Source organism: Salvelinus sp. IW2-2015, linkage group LG4p (genome assembly GCF_002910315.2).
Source record: "Salvelinus sp. IW2-2015 linkage group LG4p, ASM291031v2, whole genome shotgun sequence".
NCBI lineage: Eukaryota > Metazoa > Chordata > Actinopteri > Salmoniformes > Salmonidae > Salvelinus > Salvelinus sp. IW2-2015.
The window spans coordinates 4,495,974-4,515,753 of record NC_036841.1 but is presented as its reverse complement, the minus strand read 5'-3'; the positions used below and the strand labels follow the sequence as shown (position 1 = coordinate 4,515,753).

General features: G+C 43.0%; 1 protein-coding gene across 3 annotated transcripts in view; it reads left to right on the top strand.

Moving 5' to 3' along the window:
- The window catches only part of LOC111959334 (Golgi SNAP receptor complex member 1), a 51,952-nt gene that overhangs the window by 8,941 nt on the left and 23,231 nt on the right, over positions 1–19,780 (top strand). For all 3 annotated transcript variants that reach the window (XM_023980837.2, XM_023980843.2, XM_023980850.3), the window contains exon 6: positions 1,181–1,255. In XM_023980837.2, coding sequence (XP_023836605.1) covers positions 1,181–1,255 — 75 coding nt within the window. The remainder of the gene's footprint in view (positions 1–1,180; positions 1,256–19,780) is intronic.

Genomic DNA, 19,780 nt, shown 5'->3' with positions numbered 1-19,780 from the left:
TTGTCTTACCCATGGTATTCTGTCTGCTATACCACAGCTATCAGCCAATCAGCATTCAGGGCTCGAACCACCCAGTTTATAACAGTGTGTGGTTTGTGAAAGCCAATCCTGTAAAACTGATGGGATTTTGATAGCGTCTTTCCATATTTTGTGATGTTTTACCATTCAGCTCAAACTTAATTAACTATTATTGAAATGGTTCTAGAAAACCTGACATGTGGGGCTGAGTGGTGTCTGTCTTGTGTAACTATAAACCTTTGTTATACAAGCGTAAATGGATATACAGCGCATATTCCCCTGTTACCCACTAGGTGGCAGTAGACCCATCTGCATTAGCAGACCTGACTGGGTGTGTGTGGCTGCTTAAGTGGTCAGGAGATGAGGGCTCTCTGTCTGTTAACAATACCACGCACACACATGGCTCCAGCCATCTTAAAGGGATACTTCGAGGTTTTGGCAATGGTATCTAATTCCAAAGAGTCAGTTGTACTTTTGGATCTCATTTTTAAGCATTTGTGTCCAGTATGGAGGAAGTTAGAGGTAGTTTCGCGAGCCAATGCTAGCAAGTGTTAGCGTAATGACCAGCAGGACCTCTAAGGTTGTTACTGTAGCAATGATGAGCCAATCCTTCTGAGATGTGGACCATTCCATTACTATCTTTTCACATCTATTTCCATTGTACTTCTCCCATGCTGCTATTTCGCTCTAATTACTCGCTTTTGCTCTCCCCCCAGCAGCAGTGGTGGTAGGGGGAGAGGGCGAGCTGAATGACCCTGCCCATTAGCTTACATGGTGATGTTGACAACCGGAGAAACCCTCCTCAGTGTTTTCCATTCAGGCCAGGCTGGCTCTTTAAACCACCTCCTCAGCATTGCTGTACTCCTATTATACATGAAGTAGTCCTTTTTACCACACTGTGCCTGTTTGCTTGGACTGTAGCTGCATAGACTAACCTTGATTCAGACAAACCTTGTTTCAAATGGTCACAAGGATGAATCCATAGATGAAGTGTTTAATACAATCGTGGCTGAATTTGGTAATACTTTAATCAGGATCAATTTGTCAGTAAATATTTCAGATGGTCATAGCAGTGATGTCATCTTGAGTTGTTTGTGTGTCTGACTAATTTATATGCACAGTATCATATGAATTCAACCCATTCTCTCTTTCTGTCCAACAGGACATACAAGAGTGGCTCAGGAGTGAACAACAGAAGAACAGAACTGTTTCTGAAGGAGCATGAACACCTGAGAAAGTACGATCCTGAACGAACACACACGCACACACACACTGCTCCTGACTTTTTGTGCCCCTAAATGACCAGATTACCTCGCAATATCATCTTGCAGTATTCACCAAGTACCCATACTATCATCTCACAATTATTCTCTCAAGCTTTTTCTGAAGTTCTTATAAACAAGAGCAGTTCTCAGAACTGTATCAGTTCTCAGGAGCTGCTACTTCCCAGAAGCCAATAGCAGTCTGCAGCACAGTGCTGGGATAACTCATGTTGATGGGTGAAGTCAGCCATTTTGAATAACTCTGAAATGATCTCCCTGCTCTTGCTGTTTGCTTGCTAACCACTGCTTAAGCAGTTCTGATCCCAAAAGGACAGATGGGAAGCTGTTTGGGTTTTTCATTTTAAAGGTAGAGCTCGGGTAATGTTGTTTTGGTGTATAAATCAGGGAGTGTGATCTTGATATTTTTTAGTAGACAGCAACTTGGCTGCTTAAGTTAACGATCTGTTTTAAGGAAATGTAAGAGGAAAAAAGAGATTTAAGGTAAAGGGACATTTAGGCCTAATTGGCTTTTGCATGCAAGTKAATTAATTCAGACTAATTAATGAATAAAATAATTCATGCTGTGTATTATTCTCCCATAAATATAGCAAGGCAATAACTCCTGAAGGTCAAATCCCTCAAACCCGACCAAACACACACGGTCATGTCTTTATAGTACCACTATACATTTGAGTTCAGGAAGGTTACTCCCAGTCAGTGTGGACATACTGTAGAAGGTCAGACCATAAGCACCACACAGTTCTATCATTTTATCATATTGCACTATCTCAACTTTAATGGCCTGACATGGAGCACTTGGATTCAAGGGTTAATTCTTTGTTTACCTCTGTGTAGTCAATTTGCTATCAGCGTGGGACACACACACACATTAACTACAGAGTTGCATGTGTCAGGAGGGAGGTCTTGCAAACCTTCATCTGACTGAGGGGACAATTTAGGCATAACGGAGAACTATAATGATTGGTCTGCTCTCTTCTACTAACCCCGGTGTGTCCTGGTTAAACTGATGATTGTCCCCAAATAGCAGTTTCTCTAGATACACACAAACCTCCATTCATTAAAGAACCTGTCTGACTATTCTGTCACAATTTGCTGAATGGTATTTTTCCAGTTACTGCACTGAATGTGMTCATTCAAGTACTGTATTTTTCTGTGTGTAATTTGATAGTGACGGTAGTGTAAGGGGACCCATGGTTTTTGTGTGTGTGACTGTCTCAGCAGTTGCCTCTGACGGCAGGGTCCACTTCTCAGCATTGTTATCACCAGCATTACACCCTGTGTGCTGTTTACTTTAGTACCAAAGGAATCCTTACAAAACGCTGTGTTGGTGGAAGACCTGTTTGACTGGGTATTATTTAATCGGGTGCTGCTGATGCAGGTTTTGTTTGTGAAGCAGCCAGTTTCCCTCTCTGTGAATGAAAGAGATGGCCCATGAACAGAACTGCCAGTGCAGAACATTAAATAAAGTAAAGAAATCAAACAAAACCTCTACAAACACATTATCCTGTTGTAGTGTACATTAATGTGATTTAACTACATGACAATAAGAAGGGCATGGGGACAGCTGCTGAATCTGTCTTGAGTGTCAGGTTTATAACATTTATAAGGCAGAACTGCAGCACTTGAAATAGCACTTATTTGAAATGCTGCAGATGCACAATATAATTAAGCAATAAGGCTCGAGGGGGATGTGGTATATGGCCATTATACCATGGCAAAGGCCTGTTCTTTTGCAGGACGCAAYGCAGAGTGCCTGGATACAGCCCTTAGCCGTGGTATATTTGCCATTATCCACAAACCCCTGAGGTGCCTTATTGCTATTATAAGCTGGTTACCAACGTAATTAGAACAGTAACAAGTGTGTTTTTTGTTGTTGTCATATACCACGGCTTTGAGCCAATCGGCATTCAGGGCTCAGACCACCTAGTTTATAATTTCTAATATCCATTGTTAATGTCACAGCTGCATAGTGCGCATATTATTGTTGCCCTCATTACATTGAGAAAAGATGGCACGTGGAGGTCATCTGGGTAAAGTTCTGTCTCACGATGCTTTGGTAGAGAACCTTGGTCTGATCCTAGACCAGTCCCCAGAGCCTGTCTAAGAGCGGAGGCCATYTATGTCATTAGTAGTATCTGAGCTCTGTGCCAGCTCAGACATATAATCAAACATTCAATACAATCTAGGAAAATGTGTTAATATTTGCAGTCGCGGTACTGGTACACAGCCTCACCACACAACAAGCTGGGAGCAGCACATGATATTATGATGATGTGATTTAGGGATAATACCATGTTAACCACAGGAGATAACAGGGAGGACTTTCCCTTACTGCACCAATGAAGAATAAGGAGGAGAGAGCTGTAGCTTAGTGGGCGTGATTCTATTACCTTAGAGCTATTGTATTAAAGAGAGGGCAGGAAAGAGGGATGGAGGAAAGAAGAGATGAAATATGTTACTGGSTGCTGTGGTAATGGCCTAAAGAGGTTTAGACACAAACAAATGGGAAGTATTTCTTCCTTCGGMCCCTATCAAGGTTTTCAGCTCTGCTCCGTAGAGCAGTGGAAATGTTTGAGCTTGGGTGCAGTGCGTGCGKGCCCAGTTTCCCATGGTCAGGAAAAACTCCTTGCCCTAAGTACATTACTCTACAGGAGGTAAACCTTACCTTGGCAGATGAAAATGATAGGCTGTCAGGATATACACCGAATGCCCAGGCCAGAAATGCAGAGGCACTGTCCCTGCAGGAGTTGTATTTCTTTATTTATTACTAACTCCAATTTCTGTATTCACTGGTTGACCTGTAGGACACACAATGTTTCATTGAGGAACAGACTAAATGAATGGGCACCATATGAAACCACACAGAACATAAGACTTCCTGGGACCCCTGCTTGGTGCAGTCTGGTGTAGGGCTGTTGTGGTAACCGTATTACCGGTCATGAAGGCAGTCAATTTCCACGTGACCGTTTAATCACAATAATTAGGCTTCTCCAAGCTCTGATGCTGCTGATGGTCATTAGTAGCCTACCAAACGGTGACCTTTGATAATGGTGTTTTCCGCTAATGGAACATTCGCGCCTACTGCYGTRTGCGCATTTCTGCGCTTATGTGAAGAAATAGCCTAATAGTTTATCAACATTTTAAGCTAAAAGTTTTTTTTGATGCTAGTGGTGGTAATAATTTGGGATCTATCGCATCCCACAACTGTCCCAGACTGTTTTGAATATTTATTTCTTGCACAGAATAGGTCAACTTTTGTACTATGGGGGATAGTAAATTGACATAGGCTACTGCTTTTGCTGTTCGTTAGGCCTACGCATCTTGTTGGCTGACAAAGTAAATGTGGACAGTTCTTTCAATATCTTCAATATGCACCTCAGAATTGGATAAAGACGCACGTAGTTCTGTCCGATGTGTCGGTCTTCACTTGTAGCCTGTTGGAAAGACCCGATCACATGATGGAGAGCCGTGTGAGTGAGAGGTGATTTGGAGCGTGCAGCACTCAGGGAGAAAGGCATAATGGCCGCAAAAGGCATGGATTTTTTTTAGGGCGCATTAGGGTCACACTAAAGGGATGCCGCCTTGAAGTTTGAGGCATTATCAAGTGATTTTCAAATTGTGAATGAGACTGATGAAGTGTGTACAGCCTTCAGAAAAAACAAAGCAGAGCCTTTGCTTTTCATGCTACTTTTTTTACAAATCAACATTAGTTGCATCATGCAGCCTTACAATGTATTAAAAATCAAAACATATAGCCCAATGTTTGTTGAACAACTACGTTTTCATTATTAACTCTAAATTAAGCATATAGGAGTACCTATGGAAAACCTATGTCTTTGTTAACCGCTTACCACAGAATAAGCCTCAACTTGTTTGGGTGAAATATCCTTTATTTTATTTAGCTTTGTATTCTTCATACTATAAAATAATGCCATGGAATTCTAAGCAAATATTGTCTGTTAAATGAACCAGTGTAGCCCACAGCCAATTGGCTTAAATGAACCAGTGTAGCCCACAGCCAATTGGCATAGCCAGATCAGGACCTGACATCAAATGTTATTAGTCACATGCGCCGAACACAACAATTGTAGACCTTACAGTGAAATGCTTACCTACGAGCCCCCAACCAACAATGCAGTTTCCCCAAAAATACTAAACTAACCGGTACCTCCCTGTATGTAGTTATTGGAAGTGACTATGCATAGATTATGACAACAGAGTAGCAGTGTNGGGCAATGCAAATAGTCTGGTTAGCCATTTGATTAGATGTTCAGGAGTCTTATGGCTTGGGGGTAGAAGCTGTTTAGAAGCCTCTTGGACCTAGACTTTGCACTCTGGTACYGCTTKCMGTGYGGTAGCMGAGAGAACAATCTATGACTAGGGTGACTGGAGTCTTTGACAATTTTTAGGGCCTTCCTCTGACACGGCCTGGTATAGAGGTCCTGGATGGCAGGAAGCTTGGACCCAGTGACGTACTGGGCCGTTCGCACTACCCTCTAGTAGGGCTTTGTGAAAAACGTCTATCGTTTCATATTATGCTCTATCGTTTATTTCGTTGTGTCGCAAATCGCTCTTTACGGCAATATATTTAGTCAATTGGACGATGCTTTGCGTTCTTCCAAAATTTGCAACACAAACAAACATGGAGAGTGAATGTGACGCAGAGCACAGAGACACGGAGGTCGTACCTAAAAGAGGKGCTACTTCGGTCGCATGGACGTGGTTTGGGTATGAAAAGTCTGACAAGGACCAGAAAACCGTCCTCTGCAAAATATGCCGCAGGCCGGTCCCGACAACAGGCTCAAACACCACTAACCTCTTTTACCACCTACGCAAGAATCATGTGAAACCGTACGGAGAGTCTATGGATGAGACCCMAAAAAAGTACAGTCGAGTGCTCAAAACAAACCACCGACTCAAATGTTGCCCGCAGCACACCATATGGCAAAGAATCACGAAGATGGAAGGAGATAACAGCTGCTGTTACAACTTAGATTTGCAAAGACATGGYCCCAATGTACACGGTCGAGAAACGGGGGTTTCGTGAGTTGGCGCTAACACTTGACCCAAGGTAACAAATGCAAAATGATATGTTTTTTTTAAATTTTGTTTTACCTTTATATAACTAGGCAAGTCAGTTGAGAACAAATTCTTATTTTCAATGACGGCCTAGGAACCGTGGGTTAACTGCCTGTTCAGGGGCAGAGAACGACAGATTTGTACCTTGTCAGCTCGGGGATTTGAACTTGCAACCTTTCGGTTACTAGTCCAACGCTCTAACCACTAGGCTACCATTAATGCCAAAATAACATGCAAAACAGGCAAGCCCCTACAAATCTATATTTTAGGCCTACATTTATTTTGTTTGCAACTATTGTTGAAGTGTTTTCTATTTACCTTTTTTGACATACCAGGCAGTGATGCAACCAGTCAGGATGCTCTCGATGGTGCAGCTGTAGAACCTTTTGAGGACCAATGCCAAATCTTTTTAGTCTCATGAGGGGGAATAGGTTTTGTCATGCCCTCTTCACGACTTGTCTTGGTGTGCTTGGAACATGTTAGTTTGTTGGTGATGTGGACACCAAGGAACTTGAAGCTCTCAAGCTGCTCCACTGCAGCCCCGTCGACGTGAATGGGGACGTGCTCGGTCTTTTTCCTGTAGTCCACAATCATCTCCTTTGTCTTCATCACGTTGAGGGAGAGGAGGTTGTCCTGACACCACACGGCCAGGTCTGACCTCCTCCCTATAGGCTGTCTCGTCGTTGTGGGTGATCAGGCCTACCACTGTTGTCATCGGCATAAGAACAACTCAGAGTATGCTGTTCTGTTCTTCTGAAATAGACTACATTTTCTTCATATCATGCTTCTTTAGACCTGTCTAAAATAAGTAATGGATTTGTTGTGAAGTTGTAGGCTATATTACATGGCGTTATTAGACTTTTTAAAATGTAGGTGTTCCAAAAGTCTGCTTCAGTGGCTTGTAGGCTATGTGTGGAAGACAGGAGATGCTAAATGTGTTMATGTTCATTAACGGTCAATTACTGTCAGGCCAACAGTTATTTGCTTGACAATCACCGGCTGACAATTTCATGATCGCCACAGCCCTAGTATGGTGTCACTGTGAGATATTATAAACATAATTCTCCACTGTCCCATCTGAAGCCATAGTATTTGTGAATGGTGAAGGCTAGTTTTGGATGTGGATACTCATTGACTGAAAGGGGATCTGAAAACACTATAGGCCTATACCTAAGTTGTGTATATGCTATAACTTATGTTAAAATCAGAGTACAGTACATGTAATATCTATTAAAACCTATCCATTTTGTAATCAGATTTGGGTGGAAAGTGACTGGCTCTGTGAAGTTGGAGAGTAGACTTTTCACTGTGTACCAAAATGGCTAGGGGAACTCCTGTGAGTGTTTTGTCCTCCACTACGTTACTCCCTAGTTCCCCGTCTCTCAGAGAAGAGGAGGAGAGTGGGAGAGTCTGTTTGTTTTCCCCAAAGAGAACACTTGTCTTATCAGCTATGGCCGGGGCCTTGAAGTGTGTTGTGCCGTAGTGTTTAGGCCCATGTCTTAATCTCTCGCATGCACGCAGACACGCACCCTCGTACTGTCTCCCACTCATGCGCTCTTTCCATTACATAGCCTCTTCCTTTCGCTCACTATCTGTAAAGAGAGGTCTGGTCATGATTTAAATGAGGGGAAGTGAGGAGCGGGCTGCAGGAYCAATCAGTCCAGAGTGACAAACTGATTTTGGTTGTGGCTCTGCTGATTGCAGCTCCCTTACAGATTTTTCCCTTTGTCACTCTCACGCCACTCCTTTTCTCTTTCTCTGCTGTTCTCTCATTCTGTTTCCAGCCTGGTAATCATCCATCCCTGGCCATTTCAGTCTTGCCTCCAGCAGAATCCTGTACTGCTTAAAGGCAGAACATGTTCCTATTATTTATGTGCTGTTTGAGACAGGAAGGAGGCAAGGGATCCAGTCCTCTCTTTTCTATTGGGAAATACCTTTTCAGGGCTGGAAAATATAATTTCCACACTAAATMAGTGTCTGTCAATCTGTAGTCTCTCATGGACAGAAGAAACAAAGGTGGCTGGAGGCCTACAGGCCAGTGACTCAGCACTCTGTTTCAGAGACTAGCAGTGAGAGATTCTCTGCTCTTGTTATTTTTCTATAATTGATTCTCTTTTTCTCACTGGTGAATGAATGTCTGCAGTATCAACTCAGGGCTAAACAGACATATGGCTTAGATGTTTCTCTGGACTACTAGTCCTCTTTAGGGTTGTGTCATTCATTTTGTCTGCCAGTGATTGTCAAGAAAATAACTGCCATACTCGTGGTAATTGAGCGTTAATTAGCATAAACACGTTTAGCATCTCCTGGCTTCCAAACAAGCCTCTGATGCAGACCTTTTGGAACAAACATTTACATTTTAAAAAGGCAAATAAATCAATGTAATATAGCCTACACCATCACAATAAATCCATTATTTGTTTTAGACAAGTCTAAAAAAAATATGAAGAAATATGCCACATGGCTGTGGGCTACACTAGTTTATTTAGCAGACAATATTTGCTTAATTCTTTATTTTATAGTATGAACAATACAATTGAACGTAGCTTAATAAAACACAGGATATTTTCTCATGCACAGGATACAGAAAGTGTAAACGGTACAGTGAAGTGGTACCAAAAACAAGTGTCCAGAAASTATTATCRTTAGATGATGCTTACCCGACACACTTGTCCAAATTGATGGGTCATGTGAAAGAAATGCTATAACCACCCCCCAGCCACATATAGCTAAGAGGATGGGTCACTGTTGTCGAGACATGTACACACAATAGATGGCTGTAATCACCCCCAGACACACCTGGCTAATTTAATAGGTCATGTAAATATCCTGCCGAAGTGGAGTCTTTTTTTCTTCCTTTTTTTGACAATGACCCGGCATAATCCCAACTCATACTACTACCAATACAAACATTGTCATCGCTGTAGTAGGAATCTGCAGGTAGCTAAAGCTAACAAACTAGATTTAATGTTAKCTAGCTAATATTAGGCTATAACTAGCAATGTAAATAGTTCTGATTCATATAATATTACTACACAGATCATACATGTAACATTAGCTAGCAAGCCAACAAGCTAACGTTTGCTAGCTAACTAACAGTATGCTTTAACTAGCAATAAAAATAACCTAATGAAAAAGATGAACTTATCTGAAAATGTAGCTAGACTCTTACATRCATGGATGAACGCTTTACGACAGACTGGAACCATTTAACGCCGTTTTGTTTGTAGCTACRTCTTGTTTGGCCAGCGTTGTCAAGTCAATCCGGTTCATATTGACCGTGGCGTGTGCAGAAAGTAGCCCATCACTTTCCAACTGATCTGTTGATAGCGCATGCTAAGTAAGTTCAGGGTGTCAATGTTGAAAAAAGCAGCAAAACYTTTGTAGTTCTCGATGGCTAACGTTATATCTTTCAAAAATGGCGCGGTAGAAAGGACTGTCAACACATACTGAACAGCTCACGTTATAGACAAACRCATGCTACATGGCAGACCAATCCAAATCAATCAAGTGTATTTATAAAGCCTTTTTTACATCAGCCGGTCACWGTGCTATACAGAAACCCAGCCTAAAACCCCAAACAGCAAGCTATGCAGATTGTTACGTACGCCTCTTGGAGGGGGGAACGCAACACCCCGCTACATCAACTCCCAGTGGAGTGAAAAAAGTGTGATCGTAGGTGCGGGGAAGGACGACAGAGGCAGAGAAATACCGTTTACAGGGAATTTATTATTCCTTAACACGGTAATGTGGGGAGAAGGGGCTGGMCGGAACCAAAGCAAAGATAGTAAAAGTTAAGGAATCCCCTCCTACCTTACCTGCCTTCCCACTCTTTACCTAACCTTAAGCACCACCTGGCGTGCTAACCAAAATACGGGGTGGTCCGCCCAGGTCTTACCTAGTGTGCGTAGACAGATTAAATACTACGGGTTATGTATGCCCGCAGCCCTCTTGCCTAAACACTCCCAAGGTGCATTCCCCTTCCCCCCACTGGGAACACATGAAACAGAATAATGTAACAAYCCTGGGTTTATAAGCGCGGAAATCGACACTGCCGTTCGAGCATGCTTTTGCAGTACAGTCGATAGCGCGCCGGACTTCGGGCTAGAAGGTCGAGGGTTCGAGACCTGCTCCCTGCTGTTTCATTACACTGGTGTCAGAAGTGATCGGACCTTGCATCCACGACAGTGCGTGTGCTTGGCAGGTGAGCGCGTTCCTGTAAGACGTAGAGTCGCAAGCTAGCGCGAGGACGCGCTCTTTGATAGGAGGGAGTAGTGTAACGACCCTGAGTTTATAAGCGGGGAAATCGACACTGCCGTTCGAGCATGCTTTTGCGGCACAGTCGATAGCGCGCCGGACCTCGGGCTAGAAGGTCGAGGGTTCGAGACCTGCTCCCTGCCTGTTTTATTACAATAATTTGTCGATTCTTTAARTGAACATTTTAAATAACCAAAAACACTAAGTCCTATTGTCATACACATAACTCTGAAGGAGCGGCTACAAAATATCAAAAACTTTCACTGACCACCACAACAATCAACACAGGACATAAAAAKAAGCTCTCTTCCCTGACTAAGGAATACTGGCTTTTATCAAGCTGGAGAAGGAGTTTGTAAGGAAGAGAAAGCTGTATCCCCTGACGAGAGGGAGGGGTCAGAGCTCCAATCAGCRATGGGGCCGACCAATCAGCTGCCTCAGGAAGCCATTTCCTGAAATACACACACATACAAACCCACAACAACACAGAAACTGGTGAACGTAACACCAATGTAGAAGCACGGTGGCTAGGAAAAACTCCCTAGAAAGGCAGGAACCTAGGAAGAAACCTAGAGGAACCGTGCTCTGAGGGGTGGCCAGTCCTCTTCTGGCTATGCCGGGTGGAGATTATAACAGTACATGGCCAAGATGWTCAAACGTTCATAGCTGACCRTCGGGGTCAAATAATAATAATCACAGTGGTTGTAGAGGGTGCAAMAGGTCAGCGCCTCGCTCATCTCCCGGCATGTCCAGCCCATCCATTATCTCAGCCAATCATGGCAAGCGGGAAGGTTCCATCCTTTTTCCGTGGCTCAACCAACTAGGCTCGTAATTTAACTATTTTATTTGTATTTATGGATAATGAATTTTGATAAATTAAATGTTTACGTTCAAATGATGCTCCTGTGAAGAAGTGACGTGTGACATGCGCCTAGTTTCCTGAAACGAGTCACATTTTCATGCCAGATCGGTAGGCTATGCACCTGTTTTTAAAGCGAAGCAATGTGCTTACTATTAGGAAAGTTGATAAATAGTAGTCCTAGTCTAAATAAAATCGAATGGGATCCTACTCTTTTTAGTTGAGTCCATCAAAACTCTGTTTTCTCACGCAATTGCATAGCCTGTAGAAATGTTGAGCAACATGAGCTCATGGGCTCTAATGAAGTGTTTTTGATTAGATTTTCGATTACATTTGCATTATTGTCAGAGTGATTAGAATTACAATAGTGTTCTGAATACCGAACAGTTAGCAAGTTTGGTAGGCTACTAATGACCATCAGAGCTTGGAGAAACCTAATTACCATGACTAAAYTGTCACGTGGAATTTTACTGGCATCAAGACCGCGGGTGTGGCGGTAATACGGTCATGGTAACAGCYCTAGTCCTCTCTCAATCTCTTCCTCTCGGTTTCTTCCCCTCCCTTCCGCTCTCTGTCAACCTTTCCCATCTCTCATTATGTTTATCTATCCTGCTTCTGTGAATTTACCTCGTCTTCATGCTCTTTCTCACCCTCTCTCGCTCCATTTTCCCTCCGGCTTCTAACTTTTTCTGTATCTCCCTCCACTCTCTCTCTGCTATGTTATCTTCTGTCTGCTCCCTCTCTCTCCCTCACCCACTATCTCTGTGTGTCTCACTCACACACGCACGCAAGCAAGCTCATACACGCTGTCTCCCACTGGTGCTCTCTTTCCATTTATATTGCCTCATCTCGCTCTCTCCGACCACTGCACTTCCTGTGGCTGGCCTGATGCATATTATGCTAGCTCCAGATATGTTAATGTACTCTGCATGAGTGGGGAAAGCCCTGGGGAACCAGAGAGGGAGTCGCGCCTGCTCCTCCTCTCTGCCCAGGAACTGCTCATGAGTGGGTAGAGACAGAGCCAGTCCCACCCTGTACTGGAGGTAGCAAAAGCATCATCGTCACCCACTATGCCACTATGGCATGATGTTCCGCATTCATTGTTTTAAGTCTGGATACCCTCTTCATAATGCTTTAAAAGCACACTTTATAATTCCTTAAATCCATTTCATAATGCATTTTATTGCACAGCATCGGTGGTTTCCTTGTGCTTATGGGTGACTGTTTTAAATGTGTGTTGGGTGTGGAAGTTTAGGTGTATGTGAGAGGGAAGTGTAAGGTGTCCTTGTATGTGTTTACATGATGGCCTTTGCAAATTCCGCACGAACACTTCCACCGTGTCGCTCCAGGTATAATGTTGATATTGACGTAAACCCACCTTGCCTTTCATAGCAGAGCACATGTTTTTGCTGAAGCTTTTGCCTTATAATATAACTGGTAACATATTTGTTAGTACTCTTACTACATGTGGTGATTAATTTCTTTGCTAGATGGTAAAGGATGTGTGTGTGTGAATCTGTCGTCTGTCTTTGTCTTGTGTAGCAGAAAACATCAGGACACATTCAGACACAGCCATATATTTCTCTGCATAAGGCTCACATTTTTCAGGGATATTTCAGTAGAACTGTAGTCTAGAGGCAGTATCTGTGGCTGTAGAGATAAAACCACTAAACAACTGCAGATCCACAGGCCCTTTAGTAATCCACTCCGTTGTATAGAGGAGAATCAAAATGACACACCAGAAAGACAGCACAACTTTGGAGAATCATGTTGGTGTCGTGATTGGATTAATCTTACGCCGTGCATGAGTTTCTTTGTGACTGTATGTGACACACAGACAAACGCGTATTCGTGCATTCATAAAGTATTCAGACCCCTTCACTTTTTTCCCAATTTTTACATTACAGCCTTATTCTAAAATAGATTTTTTTTTTTTTTATAAAAAAAAAAATCCTCAATCTACACACATTACCCCATAATGATAAAGCAACAACAGGTTTTCAGAAATGTTAGCAAATGTATAAATTAACAGCTCCCTTATTTACTTAAGTATTCAGACCCTTTGCTATAAGACTCAATTGAGCTCAGGTGCATCTTGTTTCCATTGGGCATCCTTGAGATGTTTCTAAAACCGTCGGTGGTAAATTCAGTGGATTGGACATGATTTGGAAAGGCACACACCTCTCTATATAAGGTCCCACTGTTGACAGCATGTCAGAGCAAAAACCAGGCCATGAGGTTGAAGGAATTGTCCTTAGAGCTCCGAGACAGGATTGTGTCGAGTCACAGATCTGGAGTAGTGTACCAAAACATTTCTGCAGCATTGAAGATCCCCAAGAACACAGTGACCTCCATCATTCTTACATGGAAGAAGTTTGGAACCACCAAAGACTCTTCCTAGAGCTGGCTGCCCGTCCAAATCTGAGCAATTGTGGGAGAAGTGCCTTGGTCAGGGAGGTTACCAAGTACTCGATGGTCACTCTGACAGCTCCAGAGTTCCTCTGTGGAGATGGGAGAACCTTCCAGAAGGACAACCCATCTCTCCAGCACTCCACCAATCAGGCCTTTATGGTAGAGTGGCAAGACGGAAGCCACTCCTCAGTAAAAGGCACATGGAGTTTGCCAAAAGGCACCCAAAGGACTCTCAGACAATGTGAAAGAGTCTGATGAAACCAAGATTGAACTCTTAGGCCTGAATGCCAAGCGTCACGTCTGGAGGAAACCAGGCACCGCTAATCACCTGGCCAATACCATTCCTACGGTGAAGCATGTTGGTGGCAGCATCATGCTATGGGGATGTTTTTCCGGGACTGGGAGACTAGTCAGGATCAAAGCAAAGATGAACAGAGCAAGGTACAGAGACCCTTGATGGAAACCTGCTCCACAGCGCTCAGGACCTTAGACTGGGGTGAGTGTTCACCTCCCAACAGGACAACGACCCTAAGCACACAGCCAAGACAACGCAGGAGTGGCTTCGGGAAAAGTCTCAATATCCTTGAGACGCCCGGGCTTGAACCCGATCGAACATCTCTGGAGAGAACTGAAAATAGCTGTGCAGCGATGCTCCCGATCCAAACTGACAGAGCTTGTGGAACTGCAGAGAAGAATAGAGAAACTCCCCAAATACAGGTGTGCCAAGCTTGTAGCGTCATTCCCACAAAGAATTTATGCTGTAATCGCTGCCAAAGTACTGAATAAAGGGTCTGAATACTTTATGTAATTGTTAATTTTCAGTGCTTTCTAAAAACCTTTTTTTTGCTGTGTCATTATGGGGTGTTGTGTGTAGATTGACCCCCAAAAAACACAATTTAATCAATTTTAAATAAGGCAGTAACGTAACAAAATGTTCTAACCGTTAAGGAAGGGGTCTGAATACTTTGAATGCACTGTATATACACACATGGTTGTGTGATTTTAATTTAACCTCAAACCTCATAACTAAGTGAAGACTATATGGATATGACCTAGGCATGGCAAAATTATTGCGTACTTGATGTTGCCTCAATTTATAGAACACCACATTCATCAGTCCCACTTCTCAGTGGGTACAGGCTCAGTGGTGTGATGGCTTGTCTTTGCCTTGTACCTTCTTCTTTTTTTTGACATCCAGAAGCTGAGAGACCCATAAGTGCTACTGTGGTTTCACGTAGTTCTGTTCTGTCTCAGTAGTGGCAGATGTGAGATGGGCCACAGTGGTGGAATGAGAGCGAGCGCTGTCTCATGCACTCTTTCTTTCAATTCAAGAAACTTTATTGGCATGAAAAGTGAAGGAATCGACAGTCCTGTACATGTACACTGAATGTACAAAACATTAAGGACACCTGCTCTTTCCATTAAATAGATTGACCAGGTGAATCCAGGTGAAAGCTATGCTAAGCTATAATGAAGGATTTTTAAGCCTTGAGACAATTGAGGAATGGATTGTGTGTATGTGTGCCATTCAGTGGGTGAATGGGCAAGTCMAAAGATTTAAGTGCGTTTGAACAGTGTATGGTGGTAGGTGCGTTGCTGGGATTTTCATGCTCAACAGTTTTGCGTGTGTATCAAGAATGGTCCACCACTCAAAGGACATCCAGCCAACTTGACAACTATGGGAAGCATTGGAGTCAACATGGGCCTGCATCCCTGTGGAAGGCTTTCGACACCAAAGGGGGGTGCAACTCAATATCAGGAAGATGTTCTTAATGTTTTGTACACTCGGTGTATATCCAGTCTTTTTCACACTCACGCGATTTCCTCTACCTCCTTTTCTTCCTCATGGTGTCTCCCCATCACCCCTCATGCCAGTACTCTCTCACACACACCATTTCTCCCTCCGTTTGTGTCAGTTCTCAGTAGCGTGGACATAAATCTCTCACACACACAGTCCCAGTCCCGACGAGAAGCTGTAGCAAGACTGTGGTTTTTATTTTTGTTTAAAAAGTATCTTTCTCCAATATCTGCCTTGTTTGGTCCATCAATGAAACTGACATACTCATAGCAGAGCTGAGGCTGATTGATCATGGTTGATGAATCACATGAGGTCCAATTTGATTGATCACATAACRGGGTCAGTTTTCCTCACTGGATGATTGACAGCACCACTGAGCCTTGTAGCCATGCCTGTTTAATTAGCTATTTGATTTCCTAATCTGGCATCGATCTGCTCACTCACCCCCTTTATCTCGGAAAAGTTATCAAGACAGTACAGAAGTTTCTATCTGAAAAGTTATGAAGGTTAATCCAAGTAGTTTCTTTCTGATTTTAGGAGGCATTGTGGACAGTGTGTGACAGAATGCAGTAGTGTGTGGATGCCTTCCGCAATGCAGTTGTTACTGGACGTTAGTGCTTCACTGAGTCATTGATCTCTGCACTTGCTGGGAAGTTTTGCTCCTAGAAAAGGTAGGTTTCTAGAGGATAAATTGCAATACCACAGAGAATTCGCTTTGAACTAATGGCTGATTTTAATGACCGCAACAACAGAGCACTGAGCTAAGAGGCGGGATGGAGAATACCCGAGTTGTAGCTGTGCCCGCCGCGAGGATACACACATCCCTATCTTGTCCTACCTCCCCTCTACAACTGAACCATATAGCCTGAGAGCGAGTGCGCAACACATAAATCCGTCCCCAGTCTCATTGGCGCTTATAAAAATGCCATGAATCAGCTTCCGCCTCAGCTCTCAACAGTTTCCACCTTCTGCACCTTCTGCACCTCCACCTTCTGCACCTAATGATTTACTAGCTGAGCACCATAGAAGACTGACGGTGAAGGCCCAGACTTTTACCAGTCATCCTTTCTTCCTTCCATTGGTCACCTTGCCTTTTATTAATTCACCCAACCTCTAATAACAGCTTTGTCAGGTGGGTGTCAACCTCTCCTCACTCTCACCCAGCTGTCCTCCTTACCCCCTCACCACTATCCTCACCCAGCTGTCACCATGATTAATAGACCAATAACAAAGAATTTAAACATTTCTGCCAATAACAGCTAGTTTTCAGTTCCCCTTCCTGCTCAGACCACTCCGACAGTCCTAGAACAATTCTTGCTTGAATTATTTTTGCAAAAACTTTTTTCATTTTGAATGGAAATCTATTACRGTAGGGTACTTAATTGTTACCCAGAAATTATTTCATATTGATCTAAAAACGGCAGCATTGGGCCATTTCATTGGCTCATTAATTTGACGCATGTTGCACTACAATGTCAATTTTCCAATTTTGTACTTTTTCTTTTTTCATCCCTCCAATAGAGTTCCAGACACTTGTAGAATCTATGCAAAGGTGCATTGAAGCGGCTCGTGGTGGCCCAACGCCCTATTAAGACACTTTTTATATTGATTTTGGCACCTTTTTAATATGGATTACATCCTWTGTCTTTGTCTCTAGCCAAATAGTTAGTCCTCAAAAGTTTACAAGCTCATTTGATTCGGATCTTTACTCAAGCTTCAATGAGTAGCTAATTGCAGTCTTGCATTGCATACTTGCGTAGGGTATAAATGAGGCTTTAGATCATCAACAGCTGTAAAACTGATGGGAAAACACTGTCACACTACTCCTGTAGAGTGGCCAGAGAGACCGCAGGTCTTATGCTAATAGACTTAAGAGAGGTCATCTTTCCAGGAACGCTAGTTAACACCAACTGGAAGGAAGTAATCATCAACTCCCCATACATTTTCGTGGTAATTTCCTGTATTACTAAATGGAAAGAGTTTACAAACCACACACAAGTCAGAGTTATATTTTAAACTCCATCTTTAATTATATGAGCTTCACCATAGCCCTTTGACTCTCAGATCAATTCAGTGTCTATAAATAMATTCTCTGAGAGTGCTTACAAAAGAATACTTAGTATCTTTTATAGCCAAGATACACCCCTCTCAACTCGCATGACGAACCACAGATCTTAGGAACTTCACAAAGGGCCTTTTACTTGAAAGAGGAGTATCCCATAGCCAGATAGCATTAGCTATAAATTATCGTTCAGTTTGGTCTCTTAGACGAGGTTCTACTTCTCGTTCTTGGTACTTCATATTACCAAAACATTACCTCATCCAATGGCATATATCAATTGTCAATTCTAGATACTCCCATCTCAAATACACCCCCTCTTCTCCCCACTCCTGGAGAAGCTCACTAAGGGGAGTGAACCTCTAGGTCATACACTATGAAAGATAAGATGTATCATCAGAGGGGTAATACAATGGTTCCAGACACTGCCATACTCCTCCCCCAAATGGGAAAATGAGGGAATGACTAGAGTACAGACATAGTGGAGCCCTTTACATGGGTTCACAGATATATTCATTATGAAGACAATGATTGATTCAGCTACGACAACATACACACCATTAGGGCTTGTCAGAGCACCAACGTTATACCAGAACGCCCTCATTAACTCTCAAGTGCAGTTTAAATCAATATCAAGTCTTGATCTCTGTCAACTTTTGATCGCTGTGGTAGGACATTGAGTCACCTGCTCCCCCGTTGGTGAATCCAGCGATGTGCAGTGTGTCGTCGTCAGCTCCTGGACCCACAGAGGAGGAGTACTTGGCAAACTCTCTCGTTTCCCCTCAAAGTCCTCCATGTCCATCCTCAGCTCATGTCCATCCTCATACTTCCTTCCCTGGATGAGATGGAATATGTCTTCCATCTCACCCGGAGTGATCCCATCGCCTGTGCCGTCCATCCTGCCGTCAGTGGCCAGTACACCTGCACGCCGGACGTTGGGCCAATGAGGTAGATGCTGCTGGGTTGGGTGTTGTCATGGTTGTAGATGTCAGCACAGTCTAAAGGCAGGGTTTACTGAGAGTGGACGGCTACAGGAGCCAATAGAGCCAGGAGCAACATTGCCTTCATTTTACCGGGTGGAGAGAGTTGTTTCACGTTGATTTGTGTCATCTCGTTTTCTGTTTTGATGGTTTTTCTGATTGATTCTGACTCTTATGCCTGTGATGAGCCCAAAATAACATGATCAACATTACAGATTTTTATGGAGTTAACTGTGCAATAGACCGTATCTGCTGACTGGGTGGAAATGTTGTAGCTGTGTGTTCATTGACGTCAAGGTACCAGTACTGCTTTTTGGTTCTTGACTAACAAGCCATGGTGAGAATCAGACGCCTGTGTATTTTCCTGAACTAATATGTGCGTGCATGCTAAGTTTGACAAAATCAGCTTAACAATTTGATAATCTATGAATGTAGGTGGATTTGCAGTTTTCACWATTTTGTTGCCGTAGACCCTGGAAGCTTTTGGTCTTAGCAACTTTTTAAAGCTACTGTGAGATCAATACATCCTTTTTTGGGACTTTTCTGAGATATAGCCATTGATTCTTGAAGAATATAACTTATGCCACATGAGCATAGTATAACTTTCTTACCCAATTAGAACCATTCAAAACATGGTAAACTATCATTTTCATTCTGTGGATGGACAGTCTTTACATCCAGAGCTGTCTATGAATGTAAGAGTAGTTCTCCAGCCCCATCCCTCAGACTTTTACCAAAACAGCTTTAAAACTGAATGTTTTATCTCCTCTTGGGGCAACATTTATCTATTCTTGACAAAATGGGAAAACTGTGCAAACAAAGGGGTAAATACCATATATGGTTATTCATAATGCAGTATCCAGCCTTTATTTTGTATTTTTTACCATGGGCTATGTTTTGGTGGTACATGTGTGATGCTGTGGCTGATGTAATTGTGCGAGGTTAAGACCGTTTGTATTGGAATGGAACACCTGTTTGTGTGTGTGACTCATCTGGCCTTCAGAGGTCTGACTGGTCAGGTGCCATATGAGGACA